The 20,319-nt window shown below is 67.6% G+C and overlaps 11 protein-coding genes across 11 annotated transcripts; 5 read left to right on the top strand and 6 right to left on the bottom strand.

The window, feature by feature from the left end:
* Positions 1 to 26: 26 nt before the first annotated feature.
* MICPUN_63931 (predicted protein) lies at positions 27 to 3,011 on the top strand (the record flags this gene model as incomplete). The annotated part of the gene is made up of 3 exons (XM_002506051.1): positions 27 to 196; positions 317 to 2,766; positions 2,802 to 3,011. 3 exons carry the CDS (start codon positions 27 to 29, stop codon positions 2,888 to 2,890), a joined length of 2,709 nt encoding a protein of 902 aa, XP_002506097.1. The 3' UTR covers positions 2,891 to 3,011.
* A 10-nt stretch (positions 3,012 to 3,021) lies between these two features.
* MICPUN_88301 (predicted protein) lies at positions 3,022 to 3,711 on the bottom strand (the record flags this gene model as incomplete). Its single annotated transcript, XM_002505850.1, has 1 exon — positions 3,022 to 3,711. One exon carries the CDS (start codon positions 3,709 to 3,711, stop codon positions 3,022 to 3,024), a length of 690 nt encoding a protein of 229 aa, XP_002505896.1.
* A 559-nt stretch (positions 3,712 to 4,270) lies between these two features.
* MICPUN_63929 (predicted protein) lies at positions 4,271 to 5,113 on the top strand (the record flags this gene model as incomplete). The annotated part of the gene is made up of 1 exon (XM_002506050.1): positions 4,271 to 5,113. The coding sequence occupies one exon, from the start codon at positions 4,271 to 4,273 to the stop codon at positions 5,111 to 5,113; it is 843 nt and encodes a 280-aa protein (XP_002506096.1).
* Positions 5,114 to 5,212: 99 nt separating this feature from the next.
* On the bottom strand, positions 5,213 to 6,251 carry MICPUN_109439 (predicted protein). The gene has a single exon (XM_002505849.1). It carries the CDS (start codon positions 6,167 to 6,169, stop codon positions 5,603 to 5,605), a length of 567 nt encoding a protein of 188 aa, XP_002505895.1. The 5' UTR covers positions 6,170 to 6,251; the 3' UTR covers positions 5,213 to 5,602.
* Positions 6,252 to 6,616: 365 nt separating this feature from the next.
* On the top strand, positions 6,617 to 9,001 carry MICPUN_63927 (predicted protein; the record flags this gene model as incomplete). Its single annotated transcript, XM_002506049.1, has 1 exon — positions 6,617 to 9,001. The coding sequence occupies one exon, from the start codon at positions 6,617 to 6,619 to the stop codon at positions 8,999 to 9,001; it is 2,385 nt and encodes a 794-aa protein (XP_002506095.1).
* Positions 9,002 to 9,077: 76 nt separating this feature from the next.
* Positions 9,078 to 10,382, top strand: MICPUN_63926 (predicted protein; the record flags this gene model as incomplete). The annotated part of the gene is made up of 2 exons (XM_002506048.1): positions 9,078 to 9,357; positions 9,442 to 10,382. 2 exons carry the CDS (start codon positions 9,078 to 9,080, stop codon positions 10,380 to 10,382), a joined length of 1,221 nt encoding a protein of 406 aa, XP_002506094.1.
* Positions 10,383 to 10,950: 568 nt separating this feature from the next.
* MICPUN_76789 (predicted protein) lies at positions 10,951 to 11,304 on the top strand (the record flags this gene model as incomplete). The annotated part of the gene is made up of 1 exon (XM_002506047.1): positions 10,951 to 11,304. A coding segment is annotated over one exon (354 nt), but the record flags the coding sequence as incomplete, so codon positions are not given.
* Positions 11,305 to 11,513: 209 nt separating this feature from the next.
* On the bottom strand, positions 11,514 to 12,761 carry MICPUN_63924 (predicted protein; the record flags this gene model as incomplete). The annotated part of the gene is made up of 1 exon (XM_002505848.1): positions 11,514 to 12,761. The coding sequence occupies one exon, from the start codon at positions 12,759 to 12,761 to the stop codon at positions 11,514 to 11,516; it is 1,248 nt and encodes a 415-aa protein (XP_002505894.1).
* Positions 12,762 to 12,896: 135 nt separating this feature from the next.
* MICPUN_109438 (predicted protein) lies at positions 12,897 to 14,145 on the bottom strand. The gene has a single exon (XM_002505847.1). The coding sequence runs from the start codon at positions 14,109 to 14,111 to the stop codon at positions 12,978 to 12,980; it is 1,134 nt and encodes a 377-aa protein (XP_002505893.1). The 5' UTR covers positions 14,112 to 14,145; the 3' UTR covers positions 12,897 to 12,977.
* Positions 14,146 to 14,272: 127 nt separating this feature from the next.
* On the bottom strand, positions 14,273 to 14,593 carry MICPUN_104001 (predicted protein; the record flags this gene model as incomplete). Its single annotated transcript, XM_002505846.1, has 1 exon — positions 14,273 to 14,593. The coding sequence occupies one exon, from the start codon at positions 14,591 to 14,593 to the stop codon at positions 14,273 to 14,275; it is 321 nt and encodes a 106-aa protein (XP_002505892.1).
* A 295-nt stretch (positions 14,594 to 14,888) lies between these two features.
* Positions 14,889 to 20,081, bottom strand: MICPUN_63921 (predicted protein; the record flags this gene model as incomplete). The annotated part of the gene is made up of 1 exon (XM_002505845.1): positions 14,889 to 20,081. The coding sequence occupies one exon, from the start codon at positions 20,079 to 20,081 to the stop codon at positions 14,889 to 14,891; it is 5,193 nt and encodes a 1,730-aa protein (XP_002505891.1).
* Positions 20,082 to 20,319: the final 238 nt, after the last annotated feature.

Here is a 20,319-nt window from a genome sequence, read left to right as displayed (position 1 = left end):
AACACCCGCGGCCCGGTCGACGCGAAATGGATGATGAGGAGTTTGGAGCGCAGGCTGAGACAAGACGCCCGGGTCCGAGGAGAGACTATCAGAGTGGCACGCGCGGCAGGGGGTTCGGCGGGACGGAGGTCGCGATGCTCATCCTCATCGCCCACACGGGCAAGACCGTGGAGCTGGAATGCGACGGAACCTCGAGGTGAGATTCGACGCCGACGCCGAAGCCCCCGCGCCAGCCCCAGATCCCGCCCCGCTCGGCACCCCGCTCGTCCTCCAAAATTGAAAACCGACGTGTTCCCTCCTCCCGTCCTCGTCGCAGGGTGGATTCGCTGCTCCAAGCGTTGGCGTCCCTCACCGGCGTGCCCTCGGGCGACCAGCTGTTGCTCTTCGCGGGTCAGAAGCTGGAGCCGTCCAAGCCGCTGGCAACCTACGGCCTGCCCGAGGCGTCGGGCACCGCCGCGCCCGGCCCGAGGAGCATCCACGGGGACCAGGTGCACCACGTCGAGGACGAGAAACCTCGCCACGTCTTCCTCTACTGCAAGAGCCTGCTCCGCCCGGACGCCCAGGCCCCGCCGGAGGAACCCTTCGAGGACGTCGCCGTCGACCCGCCCCCGCCGGCGCCGCCGCGGTCGGACGGAACGCACCCGCTCGACGACGCGTCCTCGCCGCTCATTCGAGCGCTGCCCGACTACGAGAGGCAGTTCCGGCACCACCGCCAGTCCGCGGCGGCGGTGTGGAGCGCGACGCAGATGAGGTTCGAGGAGTGCCGGCGGCTGGTGACGGAGATGCACGTCCAGGCGCTCGCCATAGACAGCGCCAGGGATAACGTCGACCACCACTTCAACTACATATGTCGATGCCAGGCTGAGTTTGAGCGTTCGCACTCGGCGCAAAACGCGGCGCACTCTGAGCTTCTGGAGTGCTTCGACCGGGACATGGAGACGCTGGAGAGCACCGCGTTGCACCCCGCGGTCGTGGAGCACTGCGAGCGCAGGCGCGCGGAGGCTGTGAGGACCGCCTCCGAGACGGCCGCGACGGAGGGGGAAAAGAGCGGGCCGAAAGTCGCCGCGGATCCGCCGTCGGTGACGGGCTCGGGATCATCCGCCGGGTCGGGCGACGTGACGAGTTCCACGGAGAGCGCGACGGGGGGCGAGGGTAAGACCCAAATCGAGGGTAAGACCGGAGGGTCCGCGCCTCCGTCCCCGTCGAGGACACAGCTGGCGCCGCCCGCGATACCGCCCGTTCGCAGGAACCTCCTCGACTGCGTACCCGCTGAGAGAATCCGTCGGTGGGCGCAGGACTGCGCCAGATCCCACGACGCGTTCAACGCCAAGGTTGCCGACTTGGCGGCCATGTTTAACGCGCTGCACGCCACCACCGAGGAGCTGTTCATGACCGGACCGGACGTGGACATCGCCGCGCTCGAGGAGGAACTCGAGAGAGCGCAGGGAAAATTGGCCGAGCAGGCTGCCGTGATTCAGTGCCTGGACAAGGACCTGAACACGGTGGGAAGGCTGGTGGAGGAGACGGTGGGCGACCTCGCGTCCAACAGGGGCGGGACCGGGTCCGTGGGCGGCGGGGCCCTGGACGCGTGCGCGGCTCTCGACCCCATGAACGAGCTCCACGTAAAGTCGCACCTTCCCGCGGTTGACGCCGTCGACCGCGAGATGGCCGCTCTGCACTGGCACTGCGCGCAGTGCAAGCACGCGATGGGAGCGTGCGTGCACCGTCAGCTGCAGAGCATCAGCGCGCTGCAGTCCCAGATCCACCAGACCCGGAACAAGCAGGCTGGGTTCAAGGAGTGGGGCAAGCGGCAGGAACAAAAGTTCAGGGAGCTGAGGATCGCCAGGCGGATCCCCCGCGTGTACCGAGCGTGCCTCGCCGAGGTGGCCAGGCGCGTCGCGTTCCAGGAGATGTACGCGGCGCAGGCGGGTAAGCTGGCGGAGCGAATGGCGCGGCACAGGGAGCGGGAGACGCGAAGGCGCGAGCAGTTTACCAAATCGCACGAGAGGTACCTTCCCCCGGAGGTCATCGCCGGCCTCGGTCTGTGCGCGCCGCCGCCGCAGTGCGAGGTGACGGTGACGCGATCCGGGACGAGGGAGGGCGCCGACGTGGGGACCCCGCCGTTGGCGCGCGTCACCGAGGAGGACCTGAGGCGCATCGGGTCGGATGCGGCGGCGGCGTACGTCGAGGAACTTCCGTCGCCGCCGCCCTCGCCGATGGTTGGAGTCGGAGCAATAGAAGTTGGAGACGACGCCGCAGAACTCCTCGGATCCCTCGCGCTCGACGACGACGAGGGGGACGAGACGGACGATGACGAGGACGATACCGAGGACGGGGATAAGGACGGTGATAAGGACGGGGTGTCGCTCGGCGACGGGGCGATGACCAGGAGCCGCGCGGGGCGGGACGGGGACTTGTACCTGGAAAACGCAAGACTACGAGCGGATCTCGCCGCAAACGTGGCTCTCCTCGCGACGATCGATTCGGACAGAGTTCGCGTATTGAGCAAGTCCGCGCAGACGTCGCAGGTTCTCCCCTCGGAGAATGAGCTCGGGCGGGAGCCTGTGGGGGTTCAGACGTCGCGCGGGAGCCTGGGTCCGATGGGTGCGTCGACGATGGGTCGATCGATGCAAACCGCGCGGGCTTCGACGGAGGGCGTCGGGGTGCAGACGTCGAGGACCCTTCGCGCGCCCGCGGAGTCGGAGGGGGCATCCACGCAGACGTCCCAGGTGCTCGAGTCCGAGGAGGGCCGAACCGAACGCGCGCGTCTCCTCGCCGCGCTTCGCGCGAGGGAGGAGGAGGCTGGCGCGTTGAGGTTCGAGCTCGGCAGGGTTACGCGCGCGCTCCGGCAGCGGGAGGCGCGCGTTCGGTCGTTGGAGCGCGAGGCTGACGCGACGCCGTCGCCCGCGCGCGGCGTCGTCGCCGACCCGGGCAGGTCGCCGACGCCCGATCCCCTGTCGGCGCTCATGTGAACGGACGACGCGATTGATTCACCTACTATCGTGACTACCAAACCGCAAACTACGTCGACTCGTCCTTGTCCTCGTCGGTGTTCGCCCTCGGGCGCTTCGGCTGCTTCGGCGCCGGCGTTATCCGCCACTTGTGCCTCAGCTCCGCCAGGTCCGTCCCGATCTCGTTCTCGTAATCCAGACACATCAGATCCGCCGCCCTCGCCCCCGCGCGCCTCGCCCACGGGTACATCTCGTTGAACAGGAACTCTCGCTTACTCGTCTCGAGCAGGATGGGCGCAAACGCCGCTCCCAGCGCCGCCATCGGCAGACCCGTCTGCGCAAACTCCAGCGCCTTGAGCGCGAGCTCGCCCTGAACCGTCGTGGGGCACTGGAACAGCACGTGCCACAGGTCGTGGACCTCCCTCGACCTCGTCGCCACGTACGCGAGCTCCTCGTCGTCGACGAACCGCACCGGCGGCCTGTCGTTGGGGTTGAACTTTCTCCTCCCCATGAACTTCGCGTAGGCGCCCCCGAACGTGCCCTCGGGCAGGGCGTGGCACCGCTCCAGGAAGTCGTCGGTGATGCGGGGGCGCCGGCGTAGGATGTCGCGGCCGGTGGGGTCGCGTCGCATGCGGTCGCGCATGCGTCGGAGCGCGTACCACCCGGTCGTCTCCCCCACCGCGCCCACCAGATCGGCGCGATGGGGGAAGGCCACCGCGCCCACCCCCGCGGCGACGGACAGGAGCGACTTCTGCAGCATCGTGAGCGGTCTGTGCCCTGGGTACAGCTCGCGCGTGGACGACGACGACGACGACGCCTGGGACGACGACGACGGCTCCTGGGACGACGAGGCGGACGTCGAAGTCCTCGAACCCTCCGCGCGGTCCCCGTCTTGTTGGACGTGAGCGCTCTCCCTCGCCTCTCCGCGGGCGCGCGACGACGCCGAGGACGACGCGTAGGCGCGAGACCCGACGGAGGTTTCGATCGCGTTCACGAGTCGCGAGCACGCCCCGCGCAGCAGCGGACGCGACGCCATCCCGCGCCCGCCGGGGTGCTCCTGGCGCACTGATGACGTCTGAACACGTCGGCACGGAAAAGCATAATCGCGGCCGGACGCTCCAAAAAGTTCCAACACAATCCTCGGCACGGCTCCGAGCTCCACACCGCTCGATATGCTCGCCATCGCATCCCAAGCCATCGTCCCGCGCGTCGCGACCCGCGTCGTTCCCCGGCGTCGCGTCCCGACCCGCGCCGCGTCGACCTCGCCGTCCTCGCTCGAGCCCCGTGGGTCATTGGCGCGGCCCGCAAAACGCGTGGCCATGCGACCCGCCGCCGCATTCGCCGCGTCCGTCTTCGCCGCTAAGGACGACGACGACGACTGGGAGGACATCGACCCCGACGACATCGAGTTCCTCGACGGGGAGTTCGTCGTCGAGGCCTTCGACGACGAGGACCAGCTCGCCAAGGCTCTCTGCGCGGAGGTGGAGGAGAACGCCAAGGCGTGCCTCGCGGAGAGGGGCGGATTCACCCTCGCGGTGCCCGGCGGTTCCGTCGCCAAGGCTCTCGCGGGTTTGAAGGACGCCAAGGGGATCGACTGGTCCAAGGTTCACCTCTTCTTCGTCAACGAGCGCGTCCCGGACGGCAAGTGCCACAAGCTCGCCATGGACACCTGGGTCGGCGCGGTTGGCATGCCCGACGCCAACGTGCACAAGCCGGATGCCGGCGGATCCGTGGAGGAGGAGGCTGCCGCGTACGAGGCGCAGATGCGAACGCTGGCGGAGCGCGACGACGACGTCATGATGCTCGACGAGGTCAACGGCCTGCCCGTCTTCGACCTCATCCTCCTGGGCATGGGCGCCGACGGCCACGTGGGTTCCATCTACCCAGACTCGGCCGCGCTCAAGGATGAGACTGGCGCGGCAGTGCTCGGAGTGGACATGCCGGGCAAGCGCTCCATCACGATGTCCCTGCCCCTCATCAACACCGCGGAGAGGGTCGTGGTGGCCGCGAGCGGGACGAAGAAGGCGGAGACGGTGAGGGCGGTGCTCGAGGACGACGAGAGCGAGTTGCCGGGGGCTTGCGTCGACGCGTTCTCCACCATCTTCTTCCTGGACTCGGGCGCCGCATCCAAGCTGGTGGCGTACGCCGAGGAGGAGGAGTGAAGCTTCGCGCGTGGCGCGTGAAACCTTATTATGTATAGTTAGCGGGGAGAAGACAGGCGACGAGCCCGCCGCCGACGTGTTGTTCATATCATGCTGGTTTAAATCGCGTTGATCCATCGTTACATCGCCAGCTGGGCGTAGTCGGTACAGGGCGAGGGCAAACTCCTCAAACTCCTCAAACTCCTCGGCAGAGGGGGAAGTCGCCCCAAAGAATCGTTTGTTCGTCGGTTCCGGGAAAGAACCTTCGCGGAGGTCGTCGGCGTTACTCGGCGGCGGCGGGTTGCCGAAAAGGCGAATTTTACCCGCGCGTCGCGTCACGTCGCCGCCGCGATCGCCCCGGCCACCGTTTCGACACAGCTGTGTTTTTGTTTCGACACAGCTGTGTCGCGACGATGGGCGGACGCGATCGCGGCAGCCGTCGACGATCTCTCGCGCTACTCGTGAGCTACCGCTCGGAAGACGCCGTGGCGTCGTCCGAGCCGTTTAGGCTCAGCCACCGCCGGAGCTGCCGCAGCATCCGGCGCCCGCGGCGGTTTGCATGCGCTCGGCGAGAGCTTTGTCGCTCCTCTCCACGGCGACTGACCCTTGGGTGACGGGTCCGCGCGCCTTTTGCTCGGCGCGGTCGGCGGCCATCTCCGCGAGGAGGCGGGCCTTCTCCGGGCACGCGTTGGCCTTGTTCCTGGCCGCGATGCGACGCTTGAGCTCTTCCTCCTCCCACTTCTTGAGCGCCCTCCTCGCGTCGTCAATCTCCCGAACCTCCCTCATGCTCACGGACGTGCCAGCGGGAAGGACGAGGAACTCCCCGTCGTCCTCCTTGACCCAGCCCATCTCGACCATGGCCTCCACGGCGCCCGTCACGTTGGTGATGACCTCGGCGATCTTCGCGTTCGTCAGTCGGATCTTCCGAAACTTCTCCTCCGCGGGAGCCTGCGCGGTATTCCGCGTGAGCTTCTCTATGGTTGCGAGCGTGGCGTCGTTCTTGATGAGCTTCAAGAGCTGCTGCAGCGGAGTCGCAATCTGGACCTGGTGGCCGGGAGCGTAGCCCGCGTAGCCCATCGCGCTCGCTGCGTCGTGGGACCGGGTGTGCGCGTCGGAAACGAAAGGCGCGGGTGCGAACGGCCGTCCCTGGACGTGTCGCCAGCGCGGTCAGATCTGGCGAGCCGCGGCAGGCCTTTCTCGTCTTCCAAAGGACGGCGTCACCTCGATTTTGAGGCTCGCGTGCGATTTTGAGTGCTCGTAGGGGCATTTAGACTGGTCAGATTCGAGTGGTTATGGGCCCAAAAATCCCACTGACTTGTTACGCTCGTGGCACCACCTTTGTGGTGCTCCGAGCCTCGTGCCAGACCGTCACGGCGCCTTGCGGCGTGGTGCCCCGCGAGTCGTTCAGCCGCGAACTTCCGAGACGGTTCGGGTGGACAAGTCGCGGAGCTCAAACCCGGCGTCGCTCCTCCAATCCCGCCTCCCGCACCCCAACTCGTGCACTGGGGCAGGGTTACAATTACAATGGATCCGAGCGCCGAGGAGAAGGCGCGGCGGGTGCGGAGCCTACTCTCCTCCTACTACGGCGGTGGGGTCGGCGGACCGAGCCCGAAGACCGCATCGCTCCCCGCCATCGACCGCGACGGATTCGATCACGACGCTTACGTCACGGAGTCGGTGCGCGATGTCCCCTTGGCCGAGCTCCAGGCGAGGTGCGTCTCCATGGCTGGCGAGATCAAGCAGCTCGACGGCGACATGCAGATGCTGGTGTACGAGAACTACTCCAAGTTCATCGTGGCCACCGACACCGTCAAGCAGATGCGAACAAACGTCGCCACCATCGAGTCCAGGGTCGAGGAACTCACCGCCAGCGTGGACGCCACCGCCGCCGCGGCCGACGCCGTCAACCTCAAGCTCTCGTCGCACCGGGAACAGATCGAGCAGCTCAACGGCGTCCGCGCGCTCATCAAGAAACTCCAAGCCGTGTTCGACCTGCCCGCCAAGCTGAGGACGTGCGCTGACACCGGGGCGCTGGCGCTGGCGGTGAGGTACCACGTCGGCGCGCGGCCGCTGCTCGCCAAGTACGGGGACGCGGGCGCGTTTGTCGGCGTCAAGAGAGAGTGCGACGCGGCGATGAAGACGGTGGAGGAGAAGCTGCGCGCGGGGTTTCACGACGCGGCGGTTTTAGCGGCGGCGCGCCGGAGGAGGCGCCGCGAGATGCACGAGAAGGCTTCCGAGGAGGCTTCGCACGGGTCCAAAGGCGACGACGGGTCCGAAAACGCGGACACGGCTGGCAGCGACTCGCCGGACCCGTCGCCGTCAACTCTGGACGCGTCCGAATGCGTCGAGCTTCTGGAGCGGCTCGGGACCCCCTCGGGCGAACTCCAGGGCGCCTACCTCGCGTCGCGCCGCGTCGCCATGGACCGGTCGTTGGGCGACGCCGAGTCCGCGGCGTCGTCGTCCCCGGTGCCGGACGCGAGGGCGTTTGTCGTGTCGCTCAGCGCGTCCTTTTTGGAGGATTTTCGGGAGACGGCGGCGGAGTACGCCGAGCTTTTCAAGGATCGCGAGCCCCTCGTCGCCCTCGGCCGCGAGCTGCTCCAGAGGTACTTCGGCGTCGTCAAGCTGGGTCTCGCGGGGGGCGCCGGGTCTGGGGCGGCCGGCGTCGGGACCACCCCGGCGAGGGGTCTGATGGCGGCGCTGGCGCAGATGGCTGCGGATCTGAGCGGAATCAACAGGCTGGTGCCCGAGATTCGTCTGGGCGATCGCGCGGCGGAGGTGGTGGAGACGGCGACGCGCGAACGCGTCGGCGCCGCGTTCAGGGCGCTGGAGCTTAAGCTCGCGGACGCCATCGAACGTACGGGCGCGGACGTGGAGGCGAGGGTGACGAACGCGGACGCGGGGGGCGGGGGAACGGACGACGGGGAGGATGGCGCGTTTTTACTCGATCGCTTCGAGGAGCTCCGCGACGCGACGCTCGCCGGCGTGAAGGAGGCGCTCGCCGATACCAGGTCGCTGCTCGAGGAGAGGCCGGTGATGGTGGCGTCGTGGCGGGAGGAGTTTGAGTCCCTCGTTCGGGGCCACGCCGCGTCCACCCTCGACGCGCTTCTCGCCGGGCTGAGGTCCGCCGCCGGACCCCCGCCCGTCCTCCTCGTCCACGCGCGCCTCGCGAGCTTCATGGAGACGGACGGCGTCCCGACCATCGCGCGAACCCTCGACGCCTTCTTCCCAGCACCGAAAGACTCCGAGGCGAACACGCGAACGCTCTTCGCGGAGAAGGAACAAATATACGCCCAAGTCGCCGACGAGCTCGTTCGCGCGTACGCGGCTGAGCAAACGACGCGCCTCTCGCTCATGATCCGTCAGTCCGTCGCGTTGGGTCGGTGGGACGTCGCGAACGAGCCGAGGGACGTGTCGCCGGTGGTAAAAGCGGTGGTGGCGTCGCTCGTCGCCGTCGAGACTGAGACGGCGGGGATACTGGAGGATGGCGGCTACGGCTCTCTCTCGGCTCTCTCCGAGACGCACGCGGCGCCTGCGACGGGCATCGACCGGGGCGTCGCGGACCTGTTCCGGGGTGAGGGCTCGGCGTCGTCGTCCGGGGTGTTCGACGTCGCGGTGGAACCCACGCGGGCGCACGTGCTGGGCGCGGTGACCAAATCGGCGCTCAAGTCGTTCGTCGAGTGCGTTCGGGGCGTGCGACGGTTCAACCGGTGCGGGTACCAGCAGACGCAGGCGGACGCGACGTACCTGGACAGGCGCGTGAGACGTTTCGTTTCCATTGATTCGGACGTGGCGGGGGTGGTGGGGTTGTGTGGGGCGATGGTGAGCGCCGCGGGGGAGAGGAGCGAAGATCCGACCCCCCTGGACCCGTTCGTAGTCGACCGCATCCTGTCGCAGAAGGCGAATCGGTGATCTGAGTTTTAGCCTTTTTACGATTGACGAATCCAAGGTTGCGACCGTAGTTTCCCCAGTGTCCGCGCGCGTCGAGATGGTGTCGCAGTCCGGGCCGGCTGAGGATGCGCGGTTCAGACTCGTGTGGAGGGAGACGGAGAAATCGTGGACCCCCGCGCTCGTCGCGGCGCTCCTGGGCTTGGACCTGGAGGTCGACGCCGCCGACGACATGGGGCGTCCCCACGACGAAGGTGAAAAGGCATCGGCGGTCGGCCCACCGCGGCATGGGCGCGCTAGGGTTAGCGGATGCCCGGGTACCGAGGTGACCGTGGAGGTGCCCACGTTGAGAGACCTCAAGCTGGCGCTCAGTTTTAACGGTGCGCCACGAGAACCCGACCGAACGACGCAGAGCACCGACCGACGACGTCTGAACTAACATTCTAAATCTCCCAACCCGTCAGGTCTCGAGGTGCCGCTCACGCACGGATACCGACATTACCGCCTCCAGCCGTCGCCACCGCACGACAACATATCGGATGCGCAGGTACCTGGCGAGGATCCGCCGCTCGTCGCGCAGCTCGCGCCGCTGAGCACCGAGGAGATACTGACGAGGCTCAAGAAGGCTAGGAGGGAAGACGATACATCGCCGCCGTCCAAGCGACGCAAGGCGCAAGCAAAGGGGAGCAAAAACAAGACGCTGGCACACGCGCTCGCCGTCAACGACCTAGCACGAGCGATGGGTGGCGTGAGGCCGGTGTATCGATGTCCGGGAGCGGCACCGCTCCGACCGGCCGACTTTGACGAGCTACGCGGGAAGCTTCTCGAAGCGCTGCGCGACTTTCAGGACTTTTTCGACAACCCGCAGCGCAAGGGCGTTCGATCGCGGAGGTACCTCGTGCTGAAGCGGAAGGCGGTTGATGACGCGGAAAAGTTTCGTAGGCGTTCGGTGGTGGACGTGCCGGATCGGTGTCGGTCGGAAATGGTCGGAACTGGGAACAAGGTGAGGGAACGCGCTCGGGTGTGGAGCCTATGCGAAGAGGCGCTGCGAACCTTCTTCCTCGAGGGTCGTCATCCCGAGTACGACAGTTTGGCGATAACTTCCGATTTTAGGGGCTCGCCCCACGTGGATAAGAAGGATACGTCGCACCAGTACGTGCTCGCGCTGGGTGACTTCGAGGGTGGGGAGCTGTGCGTCGAGGCTGGCGAGGGTGGCGAGAAGACGCTGGCGGTGGACGTGAAGAACAGACTCGGCAGGTTGGACGGGAGGGTGCCGCACTGGGTCAGCGGCTGGACCGGTGAGAGGTTCTCGCTGGTTTTCTTTCGAACCGGTGGGACACCGACGCCGATTGAGCCCGTGGACGCGCACGTGCGCTGGATGAAGTCGCAATCGATAGGATCTTAGAGCAGACTTGAAACAGCTGCCGCTGCCAACATTTTTGGCACTTGCTTGCTGACAGCAGAGACGTCAATATTTTCGGGCCGCGGCGCCCTCCCACTCCTCGGCGCGCCCGCCCACGCGACACGGTTGGATCCGGGTCGGGTATGAGCGGATCTGGTTCGGGCTCATCCGAAAAGAAGTCTTTCCTCTCCGGTGCGCCCCCGTTCGAGTCCCGCACCCATCGACCGGCGCCAAGGTCCTTCGCAGCCGTGCCGACAAGGAATCTATCCGAAATTCAACTGACGATCCAAACTCCTCCGCCCCTCGGCCCGCAGATTGGCAGAACGTCTCGAAGGAGTACGGCGACATGAACGATCTCTCCGCCTTTGGAAAGTCCCTGCAAACCTCTCTGAGCGCGGCGGGCGCTGAGCTCAGCAGCGTCGCGTCCTCCACCGGGACGGAGCTCCTGAATTTCGGGCGCGAGATCGGGCGGGACGGCGCCGAGCTGGGCGCGCACATGGCACAGGGCGCCAACCAGATGGGCTCGTCCATCGCCGCGGGCACCAGACAGATCGGAGATTCCCTCAACCAGCTCTCGAGGGAGAGGGTCGCGTGGTTCTTCGCGCTCTCCACGGTCGGGACCCTCATGTTCACCCTCGCCTTCTTCGTGGGCCTCCCCACGCTCATCCTCGCGCCCGCCAAGTTCGCGCTCTGCTTCTCCATAGGAAGCGCGTGTTCCATGTCGGCGATGGGGGCGCTGAGGGGGTTGCAGGGGCAGTTGGCGCACATGACCGCCCCCGAGCGTCTCACCCACTCCGCGGCGTACGTCGGGTCGTTGCTGGGCACGCTCTACTGCGCGCTGGTGCTGCACTCTTACGTGCTCACCATCCTCTGCTCGTTCGCGCAGCTGACGTCGCTGCTGTACTACCAGGTGAGCTACTTTCCCATGGGGGCGCAGGGTTTACAGGCGGTGTTCGGGATGGGTCTGGCGATGGCGAAGCCCGTGGTGTTCGCGTGCGGGCGGTCGCTGGGTCTGGTCAAGCAGAAGTCGTTCCTGCCGCTCTGACGAATCAGGTCAGTCGACAGGCGTCGCCGACATTATCATAACATTAGCCAGGGTGGATGGATTTATCGTAGCCGACTCTAGCAACGTCTTCACTCGTCCGTCCTCGCCTTCTTCACCGCGGGTTTCTTCTCCTTCCCGGGCTTGGGCTTGGGCACCAGCACCGCGAGGTCCTCCTCCGTGAGCGGCGGCAGCACCGGAACCTCCCCGCCGTCGAACGCCCTCCCGACGTCGACCCCCTCGCCCCATCGAACCCTGTGCCCCAACACCCGAACGCCTCGACCCTCCGCCGCGGCCAGGTGCGCCGCGAAGGAAGGACACGCGGCGCCGTTCGCGCGGATCGCGCACACGTCGTGCCGCCCCGCCATCAGCACCACGGCCGCGTGAACATCCCCACTCGTCCCTTTCTTCCCTCTGACAGTCCCCGGGTCGACCACAGCCGCGAGCTCTCGAACGTGCTCGATGGCTCGAGCGGAGACGACCTGCTCGCCACCCGGGCCCTTCTGACCCCGCTTGCCCCACGGGAATATACCCGCGCGCTCGTACCCCCCCGCGTTAACGTCGTCCCTCGGCGCGTACACCGGGTGCCCGGGTTGTAAAGCCGCGGCGTCGTGGACGGTGCGAGGGTCGTAATCGGTGTCCACCACTTGCTTCGTCTCGAGCACCGTCGCGGTGCCGTCGGCGTGCGTGGCTCGAAAGTCGGGGCGGTACCCGCCGCTGGCGCTGTCGCTCACCTTCCTCGTCTTGCCCACCTGCGTCTCGAGGTTACAAACCGGGGCGTGCAGCCGAGCGTCCAGGGCGCCGCGGCGTATGAGCGCCTCGACGAGCTTTTCGCCGATGGTGGGATGCGCGGATACCCAGCACCCTCCGAGCGCGTCATTCTCGGGCTCGTCGCATCGGATGAGCTGGCACACGAGCTCGCACTTGGGGGTTCCGTACTGGCCTACGGTGTCGGGTGTGACGCCCGGCTGCCGCCGACACAGGACGCGCACGCCGGGGCGGCACTTTCCGCCGCTGTCCATGTTCGGGAGGTGCGTCACCGCCACGCGTCCCGCGTGGGGACCCGACGTGATGCGCACGTCGCCCACGTACGGCGATCGGTTGCGTTCGGAGGGACGGCCCACCAGCACCCCCTCCTCGAGCGGCCCGAGGTCCAGGAGCGGCGTCGCGGCGTCGGTGTTCGCGGCGGGGGCGGACGCGGCCGCGGGCGTCGCCTTCGCCGCGGCGGTGGACGCCGAGCGCTTGCGCTTACCGTCAGCCTTTGGCTTTTTATCCTTCCCGGTGCCGATCGCGGTGGCGGTGGCGGAAGGTCCGCGGGCGCTCCGTCTGGTGGAGACCATCGCGACGCGACCGGCGTTGAGCAGTCGCGTCGCGGTGGCCAACGTCCAGGCGAACGCCGAGGATATCGTGGAAACTCCGGATGTGCCGAGTGCGCGCGTCGCTGTGAACTCGCCGCGTCGAACACGTCATCCGATGAATACATAGTCTAGTATTTTCTTCGCGAAAACGTCCGTCGAGGAGCGTTTCGTCAACTCCCCGTCGGCTACCGCCTACGCTCACTCGAACATCTTCGCCAGCTGCGCGCAGAGCTGCATCTCGTCCCTGTACGTCTCCTTCTCCTCCCGGCCGAAGCGCGTATACGCCTTACCCACCGCGTTGATGGCGTTGACGACGATCGCCGACCGGAGGTGGTCCACCGCCTTCGGCACCGCGTCAAAGTCAACCTTCCGCGCCACGTCCACCATGAGACGCAGCGCAGCCTCCCGAACCTGACCCTTCTCGATGTCCTCCTCCGTGAACGCATCCGCAGAAAGGTCCGCATTCGCATCTGCATCTGCATCACGATCAAACACGCGAGGGAGTGAGCCCGCGAGCGACGCGGCGGCGGCGAGAACGTACCCCGCGTCTACGCACGCGCGCATGAACCTCATGTCCAGCGTCGCCAGGTGTCTCGCCAGGTGCAGCGCTTTCGTTCGCAGCCGCGCGTGGTCCACGCGTAGGCAGTTCTTCAGCAGCGCGAAGCCGTCGCCGAGCTGGAACGCCTCCTGGGCCCTTGTACATCCTCGGAGGAGGCACGAGAGCGCGAATAGAGCCTTGACGCGAGCCTTGACGAGCTCCTTCGTCCCCTCGGACGCGTCCCCTTGGGCGGTGGTGGTGGATTCGGCTTGGGCGGCGTCGGTGGGCGGCGCGTCGTCTCCCTCGCCCGCGGCCATGCGCAGCAGCGGATCCATCGCGTCGCATCCCAGCGCGGCTTCCTGCGCCTTCGGGTGGTTCTGTACCGTCGTGCCGAGCACCTCCGCCGCGGCGGCGCGTAGCCTGGCGTGCGGCGACGACGCCACGTACCGCACGAGGGGCTCCAAGCCTCCCAGCGTGTGCAGATCCCCGCCGTTGTCTACGCCGCTCACGCGGTCCGTCAGCTCCTCCATGAGCTCCACCCGCGCGTCGATCTCCTCGGCATCGTGCGTCGCTTCGATCCCGGCGCTGATGCAGGCTATGATGTCCTTCATGCGCTTAATCTCGTCTATGAACCCGCTCGCCATGGCGTCGAGGAGCCACCGCCTGTCCTCCTCCGAGATCTCGCGCGCGGGCTCTGACGACGTGCCGTCCCCTTGCTGCGCCATGGACCACTTAAGGATGGCGTTCCAGTTGGACCTGTCCGCGGGGACCATTCGCTCTTTCTGGTCGCTCATGGCGGGACGGGGTGTATTGACAACCCTGACTCCGCGCGCTCGATCGTGGCGGGCGGTGGAAGGCTCGAGAAGGAAAAAAAGGCACCTAGCCGCGCCCGGACGGGTTTTGGCCCTAGCCACGTTGGCAACATATTTCAGCATGGGCGTCGACGTCACCCACTTCAGCACCCGCGCGGCACATCCCACCGCGAGATGTCCACCTTCGTCCTCCACAACACCGCCGTCATCGCGGGATGCCGCGCCGCGTCCTCGTCGAGGACCCGCGTCGTCTCCGTCGTCCGAGCCCCGAGCGCCGTTCGCATCGGCACCACCCCAGGGGCTCTCAAGACGGCGATGATGGCCGCCAACCGCGATGGGTCTCGCTCCACGATGGTTCGAGCGAGCGAGGACGAGGCGCCCGCCGCCGAATCCACCGCCGCGCCCGCCGCCAGGGAGCCAGAGGAGGACAGCGAGGAGGTCAAGGGCGCGAAGCTGACCGCCATCGTGACCGGTGCGGGACGACGCCCGACCCAACGACGCCAACTTTTTCTCTTATCCAGACGAGCGGAACTTTCCACCCGACGCCGCCGAGCGAAGGACGCTGACCCCTCTCGACCCTTCAATCCCGACCCGCAGGCGTCGTGAGCGTGGTGCTGGCCGTGGCGTACCTCGGGCTCGTGCAGGTGCTGGACTCGCGGGAGATGCTCCCGCCGCCGCCCGAGGCCATGGGGCAGGGCGACTGGGAGAGCACTCGCCAGTATTAGCTCGCCCTCCAAACGTTTAATGTTCAACGCGCGCCTACGCTATGACGATCTTGCCCGGTCGCTCGGGTTCCGGACGCTGGTCCCCGCGACCCCGCCGCGGCTGCCGAGCCACGAGCCGGGCCATCCGCTCGCGTCGCCGGGCGTTCGCGTCCCCGAACCCGCCCGCCGTCTTGTCCAAATCCACCTCGGCTCTCAACCCGTGAATCACGTTCGCGTCTGTCCACTCTCCAAACGTCCCGGCGGGATGAGTCCCGCGACCGGGTCCCGCGCCGAAATCAGCCTTACGCGCGCGTTCGCCAAGCGCGTCCCCCCGCCCGGGTTGAAGGTGGAGCACGTCCCCGCCGGGGTTCGCGGGCGACGACGCCGGGAACGCGCGCCTCGTCCGATCCCTCGAGTAATCCACCGCGAGATTATTAGCGCCGTCTCCTCGACCAACCGGCGCCGTTCTCGGATCGATCGGGTCGAGCACGAGGACGTCGCCCTCGCCTCCGGTTCCGAACCCGTCCGACGCCGCGCCCCTCCGGCCGGGCGCCTTCGAAAAGTCGACCGACCGCGCGCGTTCCCTGTTGCTCAGCCGCGACCGAGCCTCCGCTCGATGCGATTCGTCGTGGTACGCGCCCGCGTCCAAATCGCCAGCGTCGGTTTGTCGGACAAAAATGTCGGACATTCCGGCTCGGCCGCGATCCACGCGAACCGCGCCGGTCCCGGTCACCAGCGGAGGGTACGCAGACCGCAAGGCGTCGTCCCTGACGTAGTCCACGTCCCGGGTAAGCTCTTGCGTGCCTGGGTAAGTCTCTCGCGAGCCCCCCGCGCCGAGATCCGGAACGTTTCCAATTGTCCGCCGTCGGCGATAATCGTCCGCCCTCGCCGGGTCGAGGTACAGTATGTCCCCCTCCGTGAACTCTGGGGGCGCGGGCGCCACTTTCCAACCCCCCATCCAACCCCGAGCCCGGTGACGCGTCGACTCGCCCGTCGACGTCGACCGACCCCTCTCGTCCAAATCGCCAACGTAAAAGTCAGCCGCCTCCGGGTTTGAACGCGGATCCGGAAGCGCCGGATCGGTGACACGCGGGCCCCCGCGTTCGAACGCCGGCGCGACGTCGTCCCTCGCCGAACGCATGTACCGCAAGCCCCGTTCCACGTCGTACAACGCGTCGGCGTACGGCGGCTGCGTGGCGCCATCTTTACCAGCATCGTCTTTTCCTTTGGACGACTCCGCGCGTGTCGGGAGCGGCGAGATGACGCCACCGCGGGTGGCGTCCGGTCGGGTGGCGTCGAAGGCGGGTCCCGGCTCGATCGCGACGCGTTCACCCTCCAGGGGTTCGTCCGGCGGTGCCTTTTCCGCATCCGTCAGCGCGAACCTCGCGGCGCCGCGAGCAAAGTCAACCTCCGGGACGCGCCTGGACACGGGCTCCGCCGCGTAGGTTCCCGGCCCGATGCCCGCCTCGAGCAGGTCGAGCTCGACGTTGCCCGGGGTGCGCTCGGAGACCCTGAACGTCATCGACGCAAAGTCCATGACGCCCGCGTCCGTTCGCCTTCGCACGTACGCATCCGACGACGGGTCCGTCAGCTTGTCCTTTGCGCGCATGCGAGTTTTAGTCGGGGAGGAGGAGTCAGGGCCGGAGATGCCCTCGGAGATGCCCTCCATCTTCGCACGGCGCTCCTCGGCCAGTCGCCGACGCCGGGACGCCGCGGGCGAGACGTCCATCAGGGCGCTCCATCCCCCGCGGCCGTCCGGTGCCCGGAACGCCTTGAGCGGCGTCGTTTCCACCTCGGGACGGTCCGTCAACTCCGCGAGGTCGAGTTCCTCGCGTCGACGCGCGCGTTCGGCGTCGTCCACCCGCGGGTGGGGCATCCGTGACATGTCCACGGCGGTGCCCTTCCTTCGCGCGACGGCGGCGGCAAACGCGGCCGCGGGGTCGATGTCCAACACCGAACCCTCCGCGTACGCATCCTCGTCGTCCTCCATGATCGCGTTGTCTCCGAGACCGGATGTACCCATCACGGCGCGCGGCGCGCGACGCTCGGTCTGGCCGTATCGGAGCCGGTATGCGCCCGGGCCGCGTCGCGCGGCGTTGGCTTCGTCCCTCGTTCGCGCGCTTGACTTTTTGGAACCGCCGGTGGGGGTTCCGGATCCAAACTTTGTCGCGCCCGGCTGGCGCCTGCGAACGAGCGTGAGCTTCACGTCCAGCTCCGGTCTGTCCCCGGGCTTCATCCCGGTCACGACGTTGGCCTTCGCGACGGTCACGCGCAGCGGTAGGAACTCCCACGCGGGAGCGCGGGGTCGCATGACCGCATCCGCGGCGGCTCGAGCCTCGTCGCCGAGCATCGCCGGGCCCTCGTCCTCGTCCCGTTCGTCGTCGTCCCATTCCTCCGCCATGTACCCCGCGACGTCCGCGCCCAGCAGGTTTCGCGCGCGCACGAGTCGTCGCGCGCGGCCGTGCGCCCTCCACCTGTCGGCCGCGAGTTTGAATATCGCGGCGGGGGTTTGCCGGCGGAGGTAGTCGAGCGCGGCGACGACGTTGTACGACCCCGGGAAAATCTTTCGATTCTCCTCAGCCTCCCGCGCCTTTAACCTATCCGCGTAGGCGTCGGAACGGCCGAGCATGAGCTCGAAAGGCAGCGCGCCGCCCTCGACCCTGCGCTCGGACCACGGCTCGCCGATGCCGAGCACCGGCCACGGTTCGAGCTCCGACTCGACGTCCTCGCGGCCGCTGGGACCCTTCGGGAACGAAAACACCGGTTTGGACGGAGCCACGGACGTTTTCCAAGCGCCCACGGGGTCCCGTCGTCGTTCAGCCTCCTCCGCGATGGCTGCGTCGTAGTCGAAGGCGTACTCTTCTTCCGCCAGCCCGTCCGCGGGTGGTTTATTGGCACCCGCGCGGGCCCACGCGCCGCCGACGTCGACGCGCCTCTCCACGAGCGACCTGTTGGCATCCGGCGACCCCTCCTCGTCGACTCGAGCCGCCGCCGCCGCGATTGCGTCGCCGAGGGCGCCGATGTCATCGCTCGTCTTCCAGTCTTTCGTCCGCGACTGGCGAAGCGCCTTGCTGACCGCGTGTTCGATCCGACCCGCGTGGCGCTCCGCCTCGACGCGTTCAACTTTTTCGATGACCTCGTCGATGTGCGATTTCTTCTCCGGATGCTTCCAGAACGTCGCAAACCCCTTGGGCTCGGTTCCCCTCAGCTTATGCCACGCGGCGACGGGGTCCAGGTCGGACGGGTGGAAGTCCGCGAGGTCGATCTTCATCGACTGGCGAACCTCGACGGGGACGATGGGGTGGTCTCCGAACGATATCGCGGGAGCCTTTGGACGGGTCTCCACCCTCGGGGTATGGTTCGCGTAGTGACCCGGGCCCGGAGTCTCCAACTCCTCCTTCCGCCTCGCCTTCTTTAGCTTTGCGAATTCGTCCAAATCTTCGTCCAGGGGTTTGGGTTTCGGGAAGGTGTACCCCGGCACGCGTTTGCGCACAGCGGCGTCGTCGGGAAGCGGCGGCAGGTTTTCATTCGTATGAGCATCGCCGTCCGGGTCATACGGTTTGGGCTCGGTCGGTCGAAGCTGCAGGCCTGCCGCGAGCTGAACGTCGAGGGGTAACCCCGCCGCGGTCACGCGTCCCAGCTTGTGGTCCCTCGCCGCGTTTTCGTACGACTCGCGCGCCTTGAAACCCTTCGCAGACTTGACCTTTTCCTTCGAGGTCGCTCTTCGCTCATCCGGCGCCGGCGGCGGCTTGCCCCACTTGGTCACGCCCGTCACGTTTCTCGGCCGCACGGCGTTCATGTCGGTATCCGCCGCCGTCGTCTTCGCGATCGCCGCGCGTTCGGCGCTCGCCCTGCGCCTTAAATCCCTGCGTATGTTTCGTCCGTGCCAGTCGTCGCTCTCCGTCGATTCGATCGAGGCGACCGATCCCGCCGGCGACGGGAGGGACACAGCCGGCGGCGCCCATTTGGTCACGCCCCTAGCGCCGCTCGGTTTGGCTCTCGTCACGTCGAGCGCGCGGGCGAGCGCGACGGGGTCCAGCATGCTCCCGGGCCGGGGCGGTTGGCGCGCCTTATCGCCGCGCGTCGCGCCCTTCGTCGGTTCGTGCGGTTTGGACGGCCCGGGTTTGTTCGCGGGTGACGCGAACGCCGCCGTCTTGGTCCTCCTCTTTGTCCCCGCCGCGTTTTCCTTTTCATCCCCCGCCGCCCGAACGGTTGTGCGTTTCTTCACCTTCCGCGGGGTGCGTTTGAGCCCCTCCGCGAAGGTTAGGGTGCCGAACGGTGCGTTCCACCACGCGTCCGCGTCGTCGTCCAGTCCGTCCCACTCCGATCCCGTCCCTTCCGACGACGACGTGGACTCGTCCCCGGCCGCGTCTCGGCCCGTCGGAAGCGAGGAAAACTTCGCCAACCTTCCCGGAGTTTTCTCCACGGCCCTGAACCTCTCGTCGTATTGGGGCAGCTCCCGGTGCGTTCGCGCCCCGAGGTCCTCCTCCACCGCCCGGTGAGTCACCGCTTGGTGAGTCACCGCCCGGTGAGTCACCGGTACGAGCCCGGCTTTCGAAAACGTCGTCGCCCTCGGCTTACGCCTCGCGACGTCGAGCCGTTCCGGCGAAACCAACGCGGGCTGCGAACTCCCACCTGCCTCCCCTCTGACCACCCACTCGAGGTCCGCGATGGCCTCCGCGACGCCCCCGGTGCCGATGGCGGCGCCGGTGACGGCGGATACGGCGTGGGCGGCGGCGCGGCGCGTCGACGACGGCGCGAGCGATTCGGCCAGCGCGGGTCGCCTGGGCGGTGGCTTACCCCATCGAGCTCCCGGGGCGTTCGGGCGCGCGACGCGGCTGAGGTTTTCGACGTTGGCGTAGGCGAGGCCCGGGCCGGTGACGTCCGCGTCGGAGGGAACCTTCGGCGCGGTGACGCGCGGCGCGGACGAGCCGAACCCGACGCGCTCGCGTTGAACGGAGGATGACCTCGAGCCGGACGGGTTGGTGGGTTCCGGCGCGTCGAGGTTGACCGTGACGCGCACTGGGTCGGTGCCGCCGCCCAGGCTCGCCGATATCTCGCGGCCCTTCGCCATGGCGCTCACCAGCGCGGAGATCATGATGTCGTCGTCGTCCGGGTTCTCGCGGGAGCTCCACGACACGGCGGAGGTGCGGGGCCCCGGGGCGTCGTCTTCGCCCGCAATTTGCGGAGCGTCAACAACAGCTTCTGGTTCCCCCTGGCGCAGGCTGACGCGGACAGTCTCGGCCATCTCGCGCGAGAGGCGAGCCAGGACCTCTTCCGTGACTTCATCGTCGTCGCTCATCGCCGTCGACGTCTCCGGGACCCGCGGCGCCCGGCCTCTCGTGTTCTGTCGGGACCCCGACGCTGCCCCCCTCGCGTCAGGTCGCCAAAGTTTCCGGTGCCGTCTATACCGTCCCGTCCGAGGAGAAGGGATTTCAGTAACGGTCACCTCGTGGTGCGACGGGTATCGCACACCGCGCCGCGCG

This window comes from Micromonas commoda, chromosome 14 (assembly GCF_000090985.2).
Source record: "Micromonas commoda chromosome 14, complete sequence".
Taxonomy (NCBI): domain Eukaryota; kingdom Viridiplantae; phylum Chlorophyta; class Mamiellophyceae; order Mamiellales; family Mamiellaceae; genus Micromonas; species Micromonas commoda.
This window is presented reverse-complemented; position numbering and strand designations above follow the sequence as displayed.